This window comes from Strix aluco, chromosome 4 (assembly GCF_031877795.1).
Source record: "Strix aluco isolate bStrAlu1 chromosome 4, bStrAlu1.hap1, whole genome shotgun sequence".
In the NCBI taxonomy this organism is placed as follows: Eukaryota; Metazoa; Chordata; class Aves; order Strigiformes; family Strigidae; genus Strix; species Strix aluco.
Window position 1 is genome coordinate 127,239,792 of NC_133934.1, and position 16,735 is coordinate 127,256,526.

General features: G+C 43.2%; 1 protein-coding gene across 13 annotated transcripts in view; it reads right to left on the bottom strand.

The window, feature by feature from the left end:
* The window catches only part of KTN1 (kinectin 1), a 78,909-nt gene that overhangs the window by 15,270 nt on the left and 46,904 nt on the right, over positions 1 to 16,735 (bottom strand). For 7 of the 13 annotated variants that reach the window (XM_074821065.1, XM_074821062.1, XM_074821066.1 and 4 more), the window contains 18 exons: positions 16,502 to 16,539; positions 16,296 to 16,386; positions 13,933 to 14,001; positions 12,592 to 12,626; positions 12,367 to 12,457; positions 11,388 to 11,456; positions 10,475 to 10,512; positions 9,750 to 9,840; positions 9,519 to 9,587; positions 7,860 to 7,897; positions 7,099 to 7,189; positions 6,896 to 6,973; positions 5,951 to 5,988; positions 4,820 to 4,910; positions 4,648 to 4,716; positions 4,194 to 4,231; positions 3,170 to 3,260; positions 1,037 to 1,123 (listed from right to left, as the gene is read on the bottom strand). In XM_074821065.1, the coding sequence (XP_074677166.1) occupies positions 1,037 to 1,123; positions 3,170 to 3,260; positions 4,194 to 4,231; positions 4,648 to 4,716; positions 4,820 to 4,910; positions 5,951 to 5,988; positions 6,896 to 6,973; positions 7,099 to 7,189; positions 7,860 to 7,897; positions 9,519 to 9,587; positions 9,750 to 9,840; positions 10,475 to 10,512; positions 11,388 to 11,456; positions 12,367 to 12,457; positions 12,592 to 12,626; positions 13,933 to 14,001; positions 16,296 to 16,386; positions 16,502 to 16,539 (1,212 nt within the window). The remainder of the gene's footprint in view (positions 1 to 1,036; positions 1,124 to 3,169; positions 3,261 to 4,193; positions 4,232 to 4,647; positions 4,717 to 4,819; positions 4,911 to 5,950; positions 5,989 to 6,895; positions 6,974 to 7,098; positions 7,190 to 7,859; positions 7,898 to 9,518; positions 9,588 to 9,749; positions 9,841 to 10,474; positions 10,513 to 11,387; positions 11,457 to 12,366; positions 12,458 to 12,591; positions 12,627 to 13,932; positions 14,002 to 16,295; positions 16,387 to 16,501; positions 16,540 to 16,735) is intronic. The other 6 variants (XM_074821061.1, XM_074821068.1, XM_074821067.1 and 3 more) reach the window with 3 other exon arrangements.

Below are 16,735 nucleotides of genomic sequence, written 5' to 3' on the forward strand. Positions count from 1 at the left end.
ATAGGACGCTCAGGCTCCCGTGTAAGTTTAAATGCGGAAAGCCTGAAACCCTGCGCAGAAGGCAGCTTTCAGCAAAAATCCTTTGCTAGTGTTTGGGTTTGTTTTTTCTCTTTGACATCAGTGTTACTGCGCCTTGCTGCTCTGAGTTCCTCTGCTGCAAGAGATCGGTGGCATTAGTGGGTTGAGATTCAGTGACAGAAACGGACAGGAGACATTAGGTTGTGAAGCTGCGCTAAGTGTGTTAGTTTTCAGCAATTTAGGAACCACCGAGAAGTGGCAAATGGCTGTTTGATGAAGTCTTCCGACTGCAAGAGAAAGCAAGCAAGCGTTAGCACACAGCAAAAGCAGGTACACGACTTCTCTGAACGCGGGGCCGAGCGGAGACATCTCCAAAACACAGACGCACAATCCCAAACCGGAGCTCCTCTGCTTCTAGCTACCTGACTTGTGGCTTTATTTTGATGCTTTTTTTAATAAAATCTGCATGGTGACAATTAACACCAGATCAGGCTCATAGCAAACCCAAGCTCCTTTCAGAGCAATTCACACCCTGTATCATTTTGAACATTACCTCTGACGGGACCTGTCGAGCTTCATATGCTTTCAAGGACAGTATTCACAGCTGTGGTGACACCGTTTTGCTGAGAAGTTCCCAGGTTTTTAAATAATAATCTAGTTCTAGTTCTTCACGGGTCCAATAAATTTATTCAAGCACAGTGAAAGCCCAGTAGATGAAAGCAGGTTGCTCACCAGCACAGTTTTTATTCTAGAGCTCCCCACAAAGAAAAAACGATTCACAACAGCTCTAACAATTATGCAAACAGAAATCAAAAATCAGCATGCCCACAAACTAAGGATAAAAAAAAAAAGAAACCTAAAGACAACAGGAAGAAGCAGAGGTGAGAGTATATGAATGATCACTCAGAACAGACTATTTAAATTGCAGTAAAAGTTAAATGCCTCCATTTCATTTAAAAAACCAGCTGCAGATCTGCTTCTAGCTTAACGCATCGTTTCTAGCAGTTAACATTACAACCTTGGCAGTCTTGTTCACTTTGTCCTGCAGCAATTTTTCAGTTGATGCCAATGCTTCCATTGCTTTCCAGTTTTTCTCCCGAAGGTCCTAATCATTTTTAGAAAGAATGATTTCAGTTCAGCCAATATTCAAACTGTTTCCGCTTTTACTTCAGAGATATATTTTGCATTACATTCCACCATTTGCATTTAAATGCTGGTTACTGCAAGATCATTTTGCTGGGTAAGATGACATACACTAGCAAAAACAAGTGTGATGTTCAAAGAGTTTGAATGAAAAGGGGAAAAAAAATGCCAATTTCTGCCCAACCTGCCCCCCTGTCCAAAACTGATCCAAGTGTTACTGCAGAGCGTATCGCTACAGCGATCCCACACTTTGACTGCACTTGTAAGAAGAAAGAGGGAAGTTTTCAAAAGTAGTGAGGAACACAGACACCAAACCACAGATTACACAACAGAGTGTTAGGCATGTCGCGGTGCAGAACCCAGCATGGACCCCAGTATACATGGAGGTGTACACATTGATGCTCCTGATCTTGCAACCAGATCTAGCTGCGTAGCTCCTTGGGCCTCAGCACAAACCTACTACGCCAGGGCTGATTTTATAAACACAAAGCTCAGAGCCTTGGTTTGCAGCATTTACCCAGGCAGCTCTCTCCACTGGACCCAAAGAAAACTGGTTTGCTGCTCACCAGCCCTCCTGGGAGGTTCTGGGATCTCACCAGTGGGGAGCACGCCCCAGATCCGCATGGAAACACCACCGCGCCGTGCTGCGCTCCTGCATCTTTCTTGGCGAGGTCATCAAACGTGTACTCCACAAGATGTCAACGTGCAAGCTCAGTTAGGAGGCTCAGAGCTCTTATAAAAAGAGCCTTGCAGCTCTTATCTAGGAAGGATGGTGGGCCTTGCAGGGAGATTACAGTGCTTGGGATTTAGATTTTTTTTTTTCCCCGACCCTCAAAGCAACCTTTCTGAAAGGTTGTATTTTTAATTCACCACACAAAGTGGCATCCAAATCCTAGCATGTACCTATGTTATTTTTACTTTACCACTTTCACTTGCCTGCTATCCTAAGGGTTGTTTCACAGGACATAAGAACAAGATTGGATAAAATTGTGATGTGGAAAGCTGGGATCTACAGGCACGGTCTGCCTTCAGCAGTAGCCAGATTTCTGCCTGCACCACAAAAGGGTACTTAGACCTTGCAATTCCCCAGGAAACAGGCATGCGTATGCTCTACCATTCCAGCTCATCTGTCTCCTGCGACTACTCAGCCACTTTCCCTCTACTTTATTTCAGCTCTTAAGCAACACTATTTGCTCAAAAGCTCACATCCTCAGTATTTTCCTGGTGCATCTTCCTTACACTGTCCCACTTTTAAGCAATAAAGCTTATTGCACAGTATTCACTGGACTTTATAGGCTATCAAGGAGAGATAGGTGAGCTAAAAACCCTGTATTTTAACAGCTTTCTTCCATACAACTTAGAAGATGTCATTCTCTTGCCCTGCACAGGTGATGTATAACAAGGAGGTAACTTCACAGCTCTGTGATGGAAGATACAATCTTTACTTCCACCAAACAACCCATACTGCAGCATCAGCAGCTGCTGTGAAGGAAGGCTCACTGTCCCTCACCTCCTCAGAAGATCAGGATTAGTTGCTCTTAGGAAGAGCCAGATCCGAGAGCCCTGAAGGTAATGCCTCCTCCCATGTCCACACACAGGGACCGTAACTCAGTCAGAGCACAGCACCTTTCATCCTCCCATCCTCCCTCCCCAAACTCCTCCTTCCTCCCCTGGCAAAGGACGTGTTTCTGAACAGGGCTAACAAAGCTTGAATCCAAGTCTGAGAACTTGCTACAGGATGTGTCCCCCACCAGCAAGTCTCCTCCCTCTCATCAAATCAGCAAGTTGTCCAAGAGCTCACAAAACCTGGAGCAGTAAAATGAGGTATGTTTAGTCACTCCCAAGAAGAGAGGAGTGTCCAGGGGACACAATACAGCAGACAACTGTCAGAAACATGTTCTCAGCAGAATGCCTTAGGCATTGACGAGTGCAGTGCACACAGGTTTGGCTGTTCTTTGGGGTTTAGGTTGTTGGGGTTTTTTGGGGCGTTGGGGAAGAATTTCCTTACGTTGTTCTTTTTCCTCTGTTGCTCAAAAGCATTTCTCTGAGAGGCGAGCTCATTTTGGAGACTGGCGATTTCCTTCTCTTTCCCTGCAACCCTGAATTAGCAAAAAGAACCATAAACAAGTCAGGAGACATTTAAAAAGTTTCAATTGAAGCACTGACACCCCTTCACATACACTAACGTGCCTTCCCTTCCAGCAACACACTCTTTGAAAAGCTGCTCTCACTGACTTGGCAGCACCGCTTGCTTCCTACTGCTCTGTGAACTGCGGGCTGCCAGAGCAAAGCCCGTTGTAAAGCTGTTGTTTGCCTACAACAGGCATCTGCACACATTTATCAAGGCCACGGAAAGGCAACGCATTAGATGAGGATAAGTCAGCCAGCCCACACTAGTACAATGCCACGGAACAGGCACTGCCTGCTGGATAAAAGCATTCTTTTTCAAGCACCTAGTCCACAATTTATAAGTCATTTAACTTAAAAGAAAAATAAATCAGGCAGCCAAAAATGCATGACAGTGGTAATTTATGTAGCACAATATAAGCCGGTATGGCATTAGCTTCCACATAGTTCTTTAGTGCGCTTCAGCTTTATGTTTCAACACATTTTTACCCCTGAGATTCTCCCTCGGAAGAGATTTCCACCAGATGATTTTATAATATGAACAACCCTCTACTAAGATGAAGTTCCAAGAAAAAAGCCTGTCACTTTTGCTTGAAACACCAACATTTAACTCTTCAGACATACAGCTGAGCTGGCATGCATTTAAAATTAAATCAATCATGACTTGCTTACATTGTGGGCACAACATATTGCAAGCACTGTCTGCAGAAGACTGCAGCTGAGAATTATTAGCGTGATCAGAACCTCTATGTTCAAGTTTTATTAGATAGTAAAGATCTGGTTTTACTGGCCACTTCTCACACATCAATATTGTACATTTGGCATTTATTTCATCTTTTAAATTTCCTGAGCGATAAGTGAAATGAAGCGCTTATTTATCACATGCAACTTCTGGCAGTACTCACACTTGCAGAAGCTCCTCGCTTTGGACAGCCAGAGATGCCTACAAACAGATCAGAAACTCATTAGGAGCAGATCAGCACCAAAGACTGGTGCAGAGGGCGTGATCTGCCTTGTTAACAGGCACTGCTGCAACACTAAGCAGCTGCACTCTTGGCCTCCAAGGGAGTCTTGTCCAGCCTCCTTCAGCCAGAAGCCAGGCTGTGATACAGTGTGTAAAGACAGGGGTGGAAAGCTAGATGAGAACACAGCAGGCGTAAGGAAGAGCACAAGGCTGCAAACTCACACGATAAAGGGAAGCAGAAAGAGATATGCAACCACCAGAAAAGCTGGCTTTGTGCAATCCGACCCCAAAGCTGCCCCTGGATTTCAATGGTCAATACAACTACCAGTTTTCCATGCCACCCATTCAAGCTACCACCACCCCCTTCCACTTCACTCAGTAATTGGAAGCTGTACCTGTTTGCAATTCTCCTGCTTTAGTTCTTGAAGTTGAACTTTAAAAGATTCGTTTTCCTTTTGCACATCCTGTTGAAAGAGGAGGCAATATATACACATGTATACATACAGATATACACTCACAAAACATACACACTCCTTACAACACAAGACACTTCTATCAAAACTTTACCTGCAGCTGTTGTACTTGGCTTGCAATTTCTCTCTCTTTTTCTTCCACCACAGCTTTCAACTTCTTCATTTGTTCTTCTTCCCCTTTCAACCTGCAGAGATGGTTTAGAAAGAAAGAAAAAAAGGGTAAGAATTTATGCTAAAAAGGGATGGACGCTCTAGCTGGGACAGTTTTCAGCAGCAGAAGATAAATGTCTTTTGTATGCTATATATAACAATCAGCCAAAAGGAGAGCACATGCACACACTGAGAAGAAACCATTACACTATGGCTCCAAACCAAGAAAGCTAACAAAAATACGTGCCAGCTACAACAACATGTATTGCAAACACTTACCTGCTAAGAACTGGCCTGAAGCAAGCTATTCATTTCATACATCAATCAGCAAACACATTTAGTCATAGCTGATCCCAACAGCGTTCAGAGCCAAAGTGGGAGAGAAGCAATTGATCACCTGAGCAAATCCTGCAAGCCAGCTGGGTGTGAAGGTGCCAGGGACAGTCTCCTAAAGGTGAGGCTGCCTTAGGTACCATGTTCTGGCTATACAGGAGCTCTGCTGGGAGGGCAGCACATTACAAGAGCTGGTTTGAAGACAGAGCCCTTTTTGGCACAGTTTCATACAACCTTCTTCTGACTTAGAGCAGCCAGACAAAGCAGAGTCAAAACAGAGGAAAGTCTGGCAGCATTTCTCCATAAAACAGGAGCTGGAGAATTGGCTATTGCATCTCAGACTGAAAATGGCAAACTGTATCTGTTCATTGCTTTTACCGACTCAGCCACAGGCACTTAAAATCCACACTCTTTTAAACATGCTAAACAGAAGGAGAAATTATCACTAGACACAAGAAGTAGCAGCAATTTCACTAGTTAGTAGAGCCCTGGGCGATCATTCACTTTCACAAAGTGTATGAGCACTACTACTTAGGCACGCCAGGCAGGGACGCCAGACGCTTGCTATTATACACAGCAGCAGACGCGCTGGCTGGTGTACGTCCATCAGCACTAACAGCTTATTTTAGCAAAGCCCATAAAATTCTTGAAACCAATTCATACATTCCAATTTAAGATAAGCGCCAGCACTGAATGCATATTATCAGCAGGCGCTTGAGAAACTGCTACTAAGCATACTCACAGGCTCTCCAGCTCCTGGACTTGGGATGCAGCAGGTAACTGAAAAACAAAATAATTCCCAACTTCATTTTGATGGCACAGTAAAGTTTTCAACTTAACAGCAACTCTTTGCACGAGCAGGGGCACCGCACGGCTTGCAAGATACTCGCCAAAAAAATACCAGGAATTTTGCATCAGACATTGCTCCAAGAATATCTAAATACAATGGATTTCAGGAGCGCAGCTTACACCAAGCATCCCAAACTTCACACCAGCCAATTTCTCTCCATTACACCTTTCCCCTGGGATAAATGCCTGTCTAGACATCCACCCAAAACAAAAGCACAACTCAGTTTCTCCCCTTTATCATTGATAAAAATCGCAACCGAGCTGGAATACCACGTCACTGGAAAAACCTCTTCCATTAAGTAACAACTGGCTTCAAGGATGTCCAGTTGCCTGTTCTCAAGTCCAGTGCAGGAACTAGAAAGCCAAAATATTCCACCCAGTTGCAACTTCTGCAACAGATAAAGGCAGGAAGAAATCACAGCAAAGTCTGACCACTTCAAGAGGAGCTGCTACGTTCAGTTACAGCAAGAGTTCCTCCATGACCATAGCCCTGGAGAGATGCTACTTAAGTCTGGCAAGGAGCTACCTACGACACAGCCATGATTCTGTCTATGAGCTTCAAAGTTTTCAGACCACCAAAGCTATTCATCACGCACAGTACCATTCAGGTTAAAGAAAAGCTCTCAGACCTTGTCATCTATGTAAAACCTGTTTTGGATGAACACAGTTGAACTAGTGGGCTCTGCACTGTAGACTACCAGTTTAGCCAAGCAGGATTTAAAATAGCTCTGTAGGTTGAAGCCAATGCAAACCCTTTGCGAGAGGTAGAGGACAAAACCAACATCTTCCAGTTCAGTGGAGTAGCACTCCCAAACCACATCCACTGTGGAGGCCGTACCTGCTGGAGCTGTTGCAGGTTCTGCTGTTCTAACTCCTGAACTTTACTGGTTAATTGTGCAATAGTATCCTTCTGACCCTTTGGACAAAAAAAACCCAAAAAAAACAAAAAAACAACAAGTTTAGAACTGTTAACATAACTTTTCCACAGCCAGAAATACTGCAACAGAACTTATTTCCCTTTAGAATACCAAGGAAGCCTACCTGCAGCCATTCTCCTTTCTTAACAATCTCTTTCTCCTTCTCTTCCAATAAGGCCTCCATGGTTTTCACCTGCTTCTCCTTTCCTTTCAACCTGTACAATTAAACACACACAGACACACAGCATAAACCCTTGCTCTTTTATCCATCTGGAAAAGAGACATCCTGTGCTTTGCAGCACATAACAAAAGCAGCATATGCGATCAATGGCACAAACACAATTCAGCCACTAAAAACCAACGTATGAACACTTCCACTTCAGTCTGGATTAGCAGGAGAAGCCCTTGATCAATGGTACTTCTCGTTAAGTGAAAGCAGACAAATTCTGCACTGACATATATTGCAGGAATTACACACACATGTGCTCTCCTCATCTAAAAATACTTTCTTCCCCCTTCCCATTGGGAACATAAGGGACTGATGACCATGGTGGCTAAATTCTCACTTACCCACCCAGCTATGGCACAGATATTTCCAAAGTTTGCCATAGTGACTTGCCTATATCTTTCCATCCTGTCTTGAATTTAATCCCTTGTAGTTTAATTGGGGCTCATGAAGCCATGCAGCACTTCAACTTGTTTGCTGCCTCAGACGGGACCAAGTATTTCTAATAAGGACACACGTCTGCTAAGGTCAGGGCTAACAGCCTGGATCATTTCAGTGAAGTGCAAACACAAGGCAAGACCATTTTAAGTTAAAATAGACTGGAGCAGGGAAGCAAGGGGTGCACAGGGCAGATCAGACATGTTAACAACTGTACTTACAGAGTCTGAAGTTCTTTGACTTGTGATGTAATCGACACCTAAAGAAAATAATCAGTACTTCAGTTCAATGCACATGGGAAAAAGACACATAAATGCTATAAACTGCTCTAGGGAGAAACAGGGGAAACTCATTAGACATTATTAAGACAAGCACTATTTGTTACAGTGATGTAAGCACAACCACACTTTTTTTTTGGTGGGAAAATAAATTATGAGAAGGCAAGTGTCTCCACTATTTACTTTCTCCACATATTTTAAATGTGACTTCCAGAGCAGAAAAGAAAATCGTGCAAATGGGAACACAAGCAGGCCCACTGGAGCACCCTTCCACCACGAGAGACAGAGGAAGAAGCAGACACTGATGATGACAACCATCTCACTAGCAACTGCAGCTCAAATCAGAGATCATCCCTGGTCAGTTCGACTTTTGCACAAGCAAGTGCTTTTTAGACGCTCTCTCCAATGTCAGCACTCCCTTAAATTCCAATTCTAAGGCTGAACATGGATTGAAGAAATGAGATTTAGTAGGAATACTTCCTTTGAATTTTGCATAAAAGCCTGACAGTGGCTGTGCAGATACTGGCTGTCCAGACAGCTTAGTTTAGTCCTCTACCACAACATGGCAGGAGTTTCAGACATTCCCAAAAAACTATTCTGCTTGCAGGAGACCAAAAGGTGCAAAATATACCACCTTTGGAGCAAGAATCCCTCACATGTAGCTCTCCAGAGACAGCAACTCTAAACTGCATTTTGTTCTGGGCTCTGTGTCAGTTCCAGGGAAGGAAACACACACAAGCAATTCCTCCAGTTCCTGGGAATTTGCTTTGGAGGAAAAGCCCAAGACGGAAACACAATCTCTGAAGCTTTGCCTAAAAAGGACAAAACTTTAACACTAGGGAAAGAAGAAAAGGGGGTGACATGTTGGAATGTAGCTAGAAAGACTGAAAAACAAACAAACAAAAAAAACACCACACAAAAAAAAAAGAGCATAGACCAAAAAAAACAACCCACACACCCCACACAAACAAGCAAGCAAACTTCCTGACAGCACGATGGATTAAGCTGCCTGCAGAATGGGCTCCCTAAGGAAACGTGGGTTCCCGCTGTTTTGGATGCTAGGCAGCAAACATGCCAAAAAAGCCAATACTCCTCCATTTCTGCATTCCTGATAGCTAGAGTAAAACTTACTCTGCCAAGACAGGCTTTCTTTGGACACTGGAAAGAAAATAGTCTGAGATTTACCTGGAAACCAGACACTCTTTGGGCCCGTAGTGTTGTTCTAGCAACACAGAAAAGGAGAAGCACCTTCAGCCCTTGAGATTTCTGAGTTGCCAGCCTCAAAGCATGTCCCAGGGTTTCATGTTTACCACAGGAACAGTATGCAATATGCCCAGCCAGAGCTACAATGCTTTAAGTTATAGCAATTCTTGCCAAATTTCATACTAAAAGTCCAAAAAGCTCAGGCATCCAGAGGAATGTGGTTTCTGAAGAACAGCAGTAGTTATACTACATATTTACAGCTTTATATTCAGGAATAGTGTAGCTCTACCATTGAAAAGTTCCCTTTCCCAATGACATTCACCAGTGAAAGAAAACACTAGAACAGAAATGAGTGAGCAGGCAAGGCTGTTTCACACTTCTGGCACTAAGGTATTTTACCTGTTTCTCCATCTCAAGCTGGGAATTTCCTACTTCTTCTTTCAGAGCCTCTATTTCCTGTGTCAAAGCCTTTTCAATGACAAAACAGACAGGATTGGACAATGGAAACACAAAAACGCCACAAAAATGGATGCTACAAATCCATCACTATAGAATGCCATGCAGTAACAAACAAATGGTAGTCGGTGGCATAGAGACACAAAGGCAGGCAGGTATTGCAGAGATAGATACCTGAACAGTCTTCTCCTTGTTTGCTACTTTAAGGATTTCAGCTTGTAGCAGTTCTTCCACTGATTTTATTTTTCCATCCTTCTCATGGATCCTTAAAAAGAGCAAAGGAGCAACATTAGCTGGCTGAACAAATGCGCTATTTGAGCAAATACACAAGCTTTGGTTCTGTTACCACATCACCAGCCTCTGGGATCACAGTGGGACCAAGCAGGAGAAACAAACAGGAGGAATAAGACTGGGAATAGTGCAGAACAAGCTGGCTTTATATAACCAGTAGTTCACATGCTAAATAGATACAATTACTGTCTAAAAATGCAAGTGAAGGTATCCATAGTCCCTGGAATGACACACACTTAACTTCAGCATTCACTGGACATTCCAGCCAAGTATTTATCAACTTCAAATATCCACACAGACAGTGAAGAAGCTCACTCCTTTCAGAGCGCCTACTGAAGAAAAACAATTATCTGACAATTCAGCGCAATGCCTCATCTAGTCAAAGTTAGGCTTATGAAGTTAATTGCTTAGCAGAGAAGCAACTGGATTTTCAAAAAGGTATTGACCTGACATGACGTGTTTCCAAAGTGATAATGCTTCCTGCCACACACACACATACACTTCACCCATTTAAAAGCAATTCATTTCAGAGAAGCAAAACACTTGTAATCATGGAATAAAGACAGACAGAAGTAACAATCAGAAATTAAATCCATGCAGTAACTTACACTTTCTGAAGTTCTTCCACCAGTGATTGGAAGGAAACCTGTTTCAAAAGAGCTTCAATTTAGAAAAACAGAAGAGAGTAAAACAATCTGCAAGTGTTGAGGGGTAAGGAGAGCTTGAGTACTCCGGCACTAGGTAAACTAAGTAGCAGCCTATTGGCTTCATCTATCTGGCTGCTCCTGAGAAAATTAGCTGTTGGTCTGCAGTTCCTGGCAAACCACTAATACCAAGTCTGCTGCAAGTTCCACAAAAACAAAAGCAAACCCACACCATCTTTACCAGGAAAGGCTGAGGTTCAGGACCAGCTAACCTTTTCATACTGGCACTACTGTACACCTCTCCATAGTTACTGTGCTTCTCCTTGCCCAGAAACGATTTACTAGAAATTAAGTGCCCTCCTGAGCTGTCCAAGCAAAGCTGGATGTCAAGGAAAGGCACTTCCCGATCAGCACCGAGTGCACATCAAAAATTATAATACTGTGACCGTGTCACTGAACAGAGACTTAAGCAGACGGGGACTAAATCACACCTGCACAAGTGTGGGTTAACACTAGAAAGCTCAAATAACCAGCAAAATGAAGCTGATACAGTATGAGCTGCCTACCAGCTAGGCTTGCTGCACGAGGCTGCTGGAAAAAAAAAAAAGCAACCCACACCCATATCAGCATGTGGCAAACTCAAATCAACCCAGAACCACCGCTGAATTGGAACCTTGACATCTGCACGTTTCTGACACTTACGCAAAGGAAATATTTGACCAAATATCAGTTCCAGACCAATGCTGGAAGAAAACAGGATGCTTTGCCAACAGGCTTCAAAGATATCTTCACCTTTTTCCCTTGACTTTTGCAACCACAGCAAGATTCTTTTAGATTTAGTTTAGGTGTAATAGAAGTTTTAGATGAAAAGTACTACCTGCTCCGATTGCTGGATTTGCAGACTTTGAAGTTCTTTTCTCAAGGATGAATTTTCCGTTCGCAATGCCTTTGAAAGCAGACACACAGATAATGAAAGACTCATTTGGTGGGGAAAAAGTGTTAAGCTTGACAGAAAAGTAATTTCTTTTAGAACAACTGAAATACTTTGAAACTCTGAAAGAGACCCCCTTCTGCAGCAGCTGGAGCCAAAGTATTCAATGGACTAATTATTCATTACGGACAACTCAGAGTGGGCTTCAATCTATAGGAATCCAGAGTCCAGGGAAACATCAAGGTGACGTGCTCACACCTTTGGCTGTTTAGTAACCTGACAGTCTGCTAGTGTGCAACCCCTCCCCAGTACAGGGGTGTCAGCGATGCACCTGGAATTTAGGGACATTAACAAAGTGAGCATTGTCTTGGCTATGTCTGGGTAGAGAGGACACAGCTTTCCAGCAAAACCCATCTGAAAACAGACAGGGATTTCTGTACTGGCTTTCCTGTCTTCTCATCACTAGCTTCCTTAAAAACAGAAGAGGAAGGAAATACCTTTAGCATCATTCCAGAACTGTCACTAGTTTACAGTCCATTTAACCCTTCCGATTACCACCTAAGCAAACACATGCAAGAGTCCCATACTGCCAAGTTTTCACAAAACACCCTTTCCTAAAAGACAGACTTGCTGCAGATTAGGCTAAACATACAGCTCTAGAGATGTATTCACTTTATTCCAAAAGACACCAGGTATGCATGCAAGCAAAATCTGCTCTAGACTAAGCAGAGAAGCACTTGCAGTCTGCCATCAATGCTCACACTTAGTCTATCTTACCAAGAAGGTTTTAACCTTGACTCCATGAGATGCTTTTCCTACTCAAAGGGAATTATCTCAGACTGCACTATGAGCACTCAAACATACACTTTGCACAGGAGCACTTAATCTTCACTTCCCCATAAAAAGATAATACAAGAGATTTTACCTTCAGCTCCTCCTCTTTATTAGCCACCTGTATGAGTCCTGCCTCAAGCAGCTCTTCAACTGTCTTGATTTTATCATCCCTCTCTCTCATGCTGAGAAATCAAAAGTGAGTATTAGGAAAAAAAGTTAACCTTTGAAGGCAGTTCATCTATCAACAGTAATCTTGTTGCCCACAAAACTAGATCTTTATTTTAGCCTCTGATTCAAAAGAAAAAAAGTTTCTTACCTTCTTTCCATCTGCTCTAACAAGTCTTTGTTTGCCTATAAAAAACACAATAGTGTAATCATTAATGGGATCAATAGCGGCTTGGGATTCTAAAAACACAAATAACTGGAGAACATCAACTTAACCAGAAGCTTAGTTACCACACCAATCCAAAAGGGAAAATAAAGTAGGGGGAGAATGTCCACAGGGCATGTGTGTCCACTATTGATGCTGGAAAGATGTCAGTCTCTCAGGGGAGGCACAGATCCAGCCCAAATGCCTTGGTAGTTTTACACTGACGGACTACAGGTGTTCTGGTGACAAGATGCCGTGGGACACGGGGTCCCAGTGATCATAGGGAGTATCAAGCATGCCAAGTACGGTATGCCATTTAATCCATAGCAGCCACCTCAGTACCTGAAAAATCTGCCTCTCAAGCATTTATCAAAACCACAAGCTTCACGTGAGGCTCACTCAGCAGAACATTGTGAGAGACACATGAGAAACATAAGCCAGCTACAAAGAAAAGTCAGCCCCACTATTTCAGACACCAAGTCAGCCAGACCCAGGAGAATAAGGCTGCAAAATCTGGTTCTCCACCAGAAGAAAGGGAGCTGCTCCAGACAGGGAGCTGCTGACTAGCAGACACTAGTGCAGAAGAAATAAGTTTCCTGTCCTGCAAGTCTTTTTCCAGTGTTTCAGGAAGTCTTCTCGTTCCACAATGGTACAAAGTCAGGGGTGTTCACAAGAGCTCTCCCAGGCAACACTCGCAAAGGAGATGGGGCTGAGCAACACGACAGCTTTGAACCTGCAGCATCCTGAGGGAGTACCAGTCCGGCTGGCTGCAGCAGGTGGGCCATGGGCAAAAATATACAAGAGGAGGGACAAAAGCCATCACAATGCAAGCTTTCCATTCCATGGGTCTGTTCTTTGGTTACTACTGGTTTGAGAATTCATTCCAGGATGGAGAACATGTAGGATAAAGATCTTACTCTGGTGTCTCCACAGCCCAGTAAGAGCCCTCTCTCCCCTGGAAGGGCTGGTTGTTCATGGGAATTCTTTATTCTAGAAAAATTGCCAATAAAACTGGGGGAGGATGCAGAAATAAGTTCTTGCTTGTGTTAAGCTACCATTCTTCAGGGGAGGAAAAAAATCCACATTTTGTTTGGACACTTGTGACTGGGTCTAGAAAACAGTCACAACTGCCTTAAATGAACCCTCCATGGAAGAGAAAATACCTAAAAAGCAACAGGCTTTGACACCACGCAGCTCAGCCTAGGGCCAGCTTAAGAAAAAAAAATACTTAAGAAGCTAAAAAGAACAGAAGATCTTTCACACAGCCTCAGCAAACACCGGCTATACCTGCTCAGACAGGAGAGTCTGCAGCTTCTGAACTTCAGCTTGTAAAGTTGTATTTTGATCCTTGAGAACCTGGAAAGAAATTTAATCATTCTATCAGTTCAGAACTGCAAACCCTAACTATGGCATTTTCATAACAGCAGTGAGGCAATTAAATAGCACAGAAGTCGTTAGAGTGAGTTCTTTGGAAGCTACAAGATTACAAAGAGGCCCTTCCCCTTCTTTCTTGCTTTTCTGTATTATTACTGTTGTCCTTATGTTCCCATGAGAAATTCAGCTGTTACCATCTTCATTCCCTTGGCAGAGAATCAGACAGTACCAAGTGTGAGAGGCAAGAGAAACTGCATTTTTCTCCTCAAGCAGTATCAGCATCATGTCAAGATTTGATAGCTTCCTCTTACAAAACACTCATCTGGCGAAGCAAATGGTCTGGGATCACCTCTAGTTCTCTTCAGCTGCCTTAACACAGAGGATGCACAGCAAGGAATTGGCAGTCCAGCAGCAGAGGTTTGCTTAGCTCCCACACTGCAGTCAACAACCATACCACAGACCTTGCCCCCCCTCCAGCATTTCTCCTCCATGCAGCAGTCACAGCAGTCCTTAACAGGCTGCCTGTCTGTATTTTAAAATCCTCTTCTATTTATTGCTTTTTGCTTTATAAAGTCTTTAAAAAGACTTGCTTGGTGTTTTACAGAAGTAAAAAGCAGGACACATGATTTGTGCTTCGGACCCAGAGCCTTACAGGGACAACCCAAGTGGGAAGGGACAGCAATGGCGAGGATTAAAGGAATTGCTCTGTTTTGAACATGGCTTCGCCCTCTTTCAGGCACATGGGAAAAAAGCAACACTTCCTCAGGTGGAAGCATTTAGTACAGAGCTGCTCTGGCTTATGTTTGGGATCAAAGACAGGAGGAAGAAGAGACTAGAAGGGCACATAATATTCATGCTGAGAGCACACTACGGATTTCCACAGTATCACTATGATGGCGATCTGTGTTCAGTTCTCTATTCACTCCCCAAGAACTGCTACCATTGCCTCCAGATGATTTTTGCCATTACTTAGCACTGAGTTGATCTCAGCACATAACCATCCACGCTTTTAAGGCCTTTTCCCTGGGTAACAGTTACTGCATAACCATCACACTAAAGGAAGTTCAGATTATTCCTCCTCCTTGTATTCATTGTCACCACTTCACCTGCCATTTTACAATGTTCCACCACTCTGAAAGCCCCGAGAGCGTCACAAACTTGAGACTTGCCGACTTACTGAAGCCTGTCATCTCCTCCCACTCCCCTTTGCAGACAGTTTATGCAGCCATTACCCAGTACACACTTCACTGAAGATTCAGTCAATAATTTTATTACAAAAATCAACAGAAGTTGTACTTTGTTTCCTATTCTCCTAATTGAGCAAACTTCTTCCCTCATTCTCTGACAGCTTAGAGAAACTACGGAGCCTTGCAAGGGACTCTCATCAAAACCTCTTTGAAAGTGACACTTTAATACACGGATCAAGTTTACCACCTGCTTGCTAACACCTTGAAGACTCCAGGAGACTCACGAGGCGTGGCTTCCCCTACAAAAGCCTGCTGCCTCTGCCACTCCCCACCAGCAAACCTACCAACTTGACATTATGAGATTCAGAGTGAGCGACCTTTCACCAGCAACATCAGAAGAGCAGCAGTACCAAACATGGGCTTTAAAGGAGTTAAAAGATGGAGTCATCACCTTTCCTGGGAAGCAGGTCTATTTCTAACAGCTAAAGTTCAGAAGAAAAAGGCTAAGGTGGCAGAGAGCAAGGAGGAGTTAAGTTGTTCTCTGCGCACACCATCTAGAAACAAGTACCAGCTTTGCTGTGCAGACCCCAGATGTCAGATCTAGAAGCTTCGGCAATTTAGCTGCAGCCTTATGAGAAACAATTTGGAAGACAGCAGAAGAAAAATAAGCATTTTTACACCTACCTTGACACGAAAAAAAAAAAGACCTGACAACATGATAATCCAAGCAACAAAGGCACATGTCAAGGCCTTGAAAGTCATATTAGAAGATGGGATGCAGGAAAACCATATAGCTTTTACCGAACACAACCTCCTCATGCAGATTTCATAAATCTCACTCTTCACAACTGCAGACGCCGCACTTCACTTGTGTTATCCCCTCTCTTGCTCTGCTGCACAGTCTGTTGCTACTACTGTGACAACTCACATTGCTCTTGCCTTGTGAGCAGAATACTGTAATTTACCTTAACACCCAAAAGTCAGTTCTATGTTACAAATCAACTTTCAGTTGTATGAACTGCTCCACCAACTCTGAAATCTTGAAAACTTAATGTAAATAAGCACAAGAACAGCTATTCTGTATCTTACCTTGAATTCTTCTTTTGTATTTGAAATCTGAGCAAGTTCTTCTCGAAGCTGATCTTCAAGAGTTCTTATTTTGTCATCTTTGATGTGAATGCTGAGACACAGCAGAACAGTTAAGTATGTTTCCTCATCCAATTCTTATAAAAAGCATCGATTCAAAAGAACGTAAGACTGACAAACATTGTTTATCAAATGCCAGAGCTATTTACCTTTTCTGCATCCTTTCCAGCTCATGTGCAGCAGCAGCCTAGATATAAAGAGGATTAACACAGACTTAGGATACATCACATGATTCAATCAACCTTTCATTCCACAATATTAAAAAGCTAGAACAAGTCATTTGGCCTCTCGGCACATGACTCACCAGCAAGAGTGAAAGGGGTTAAGCTTGTCTTCATGCCCTCTTAAAACACCAAAATATACCAAGCAAACATGCAGTTACT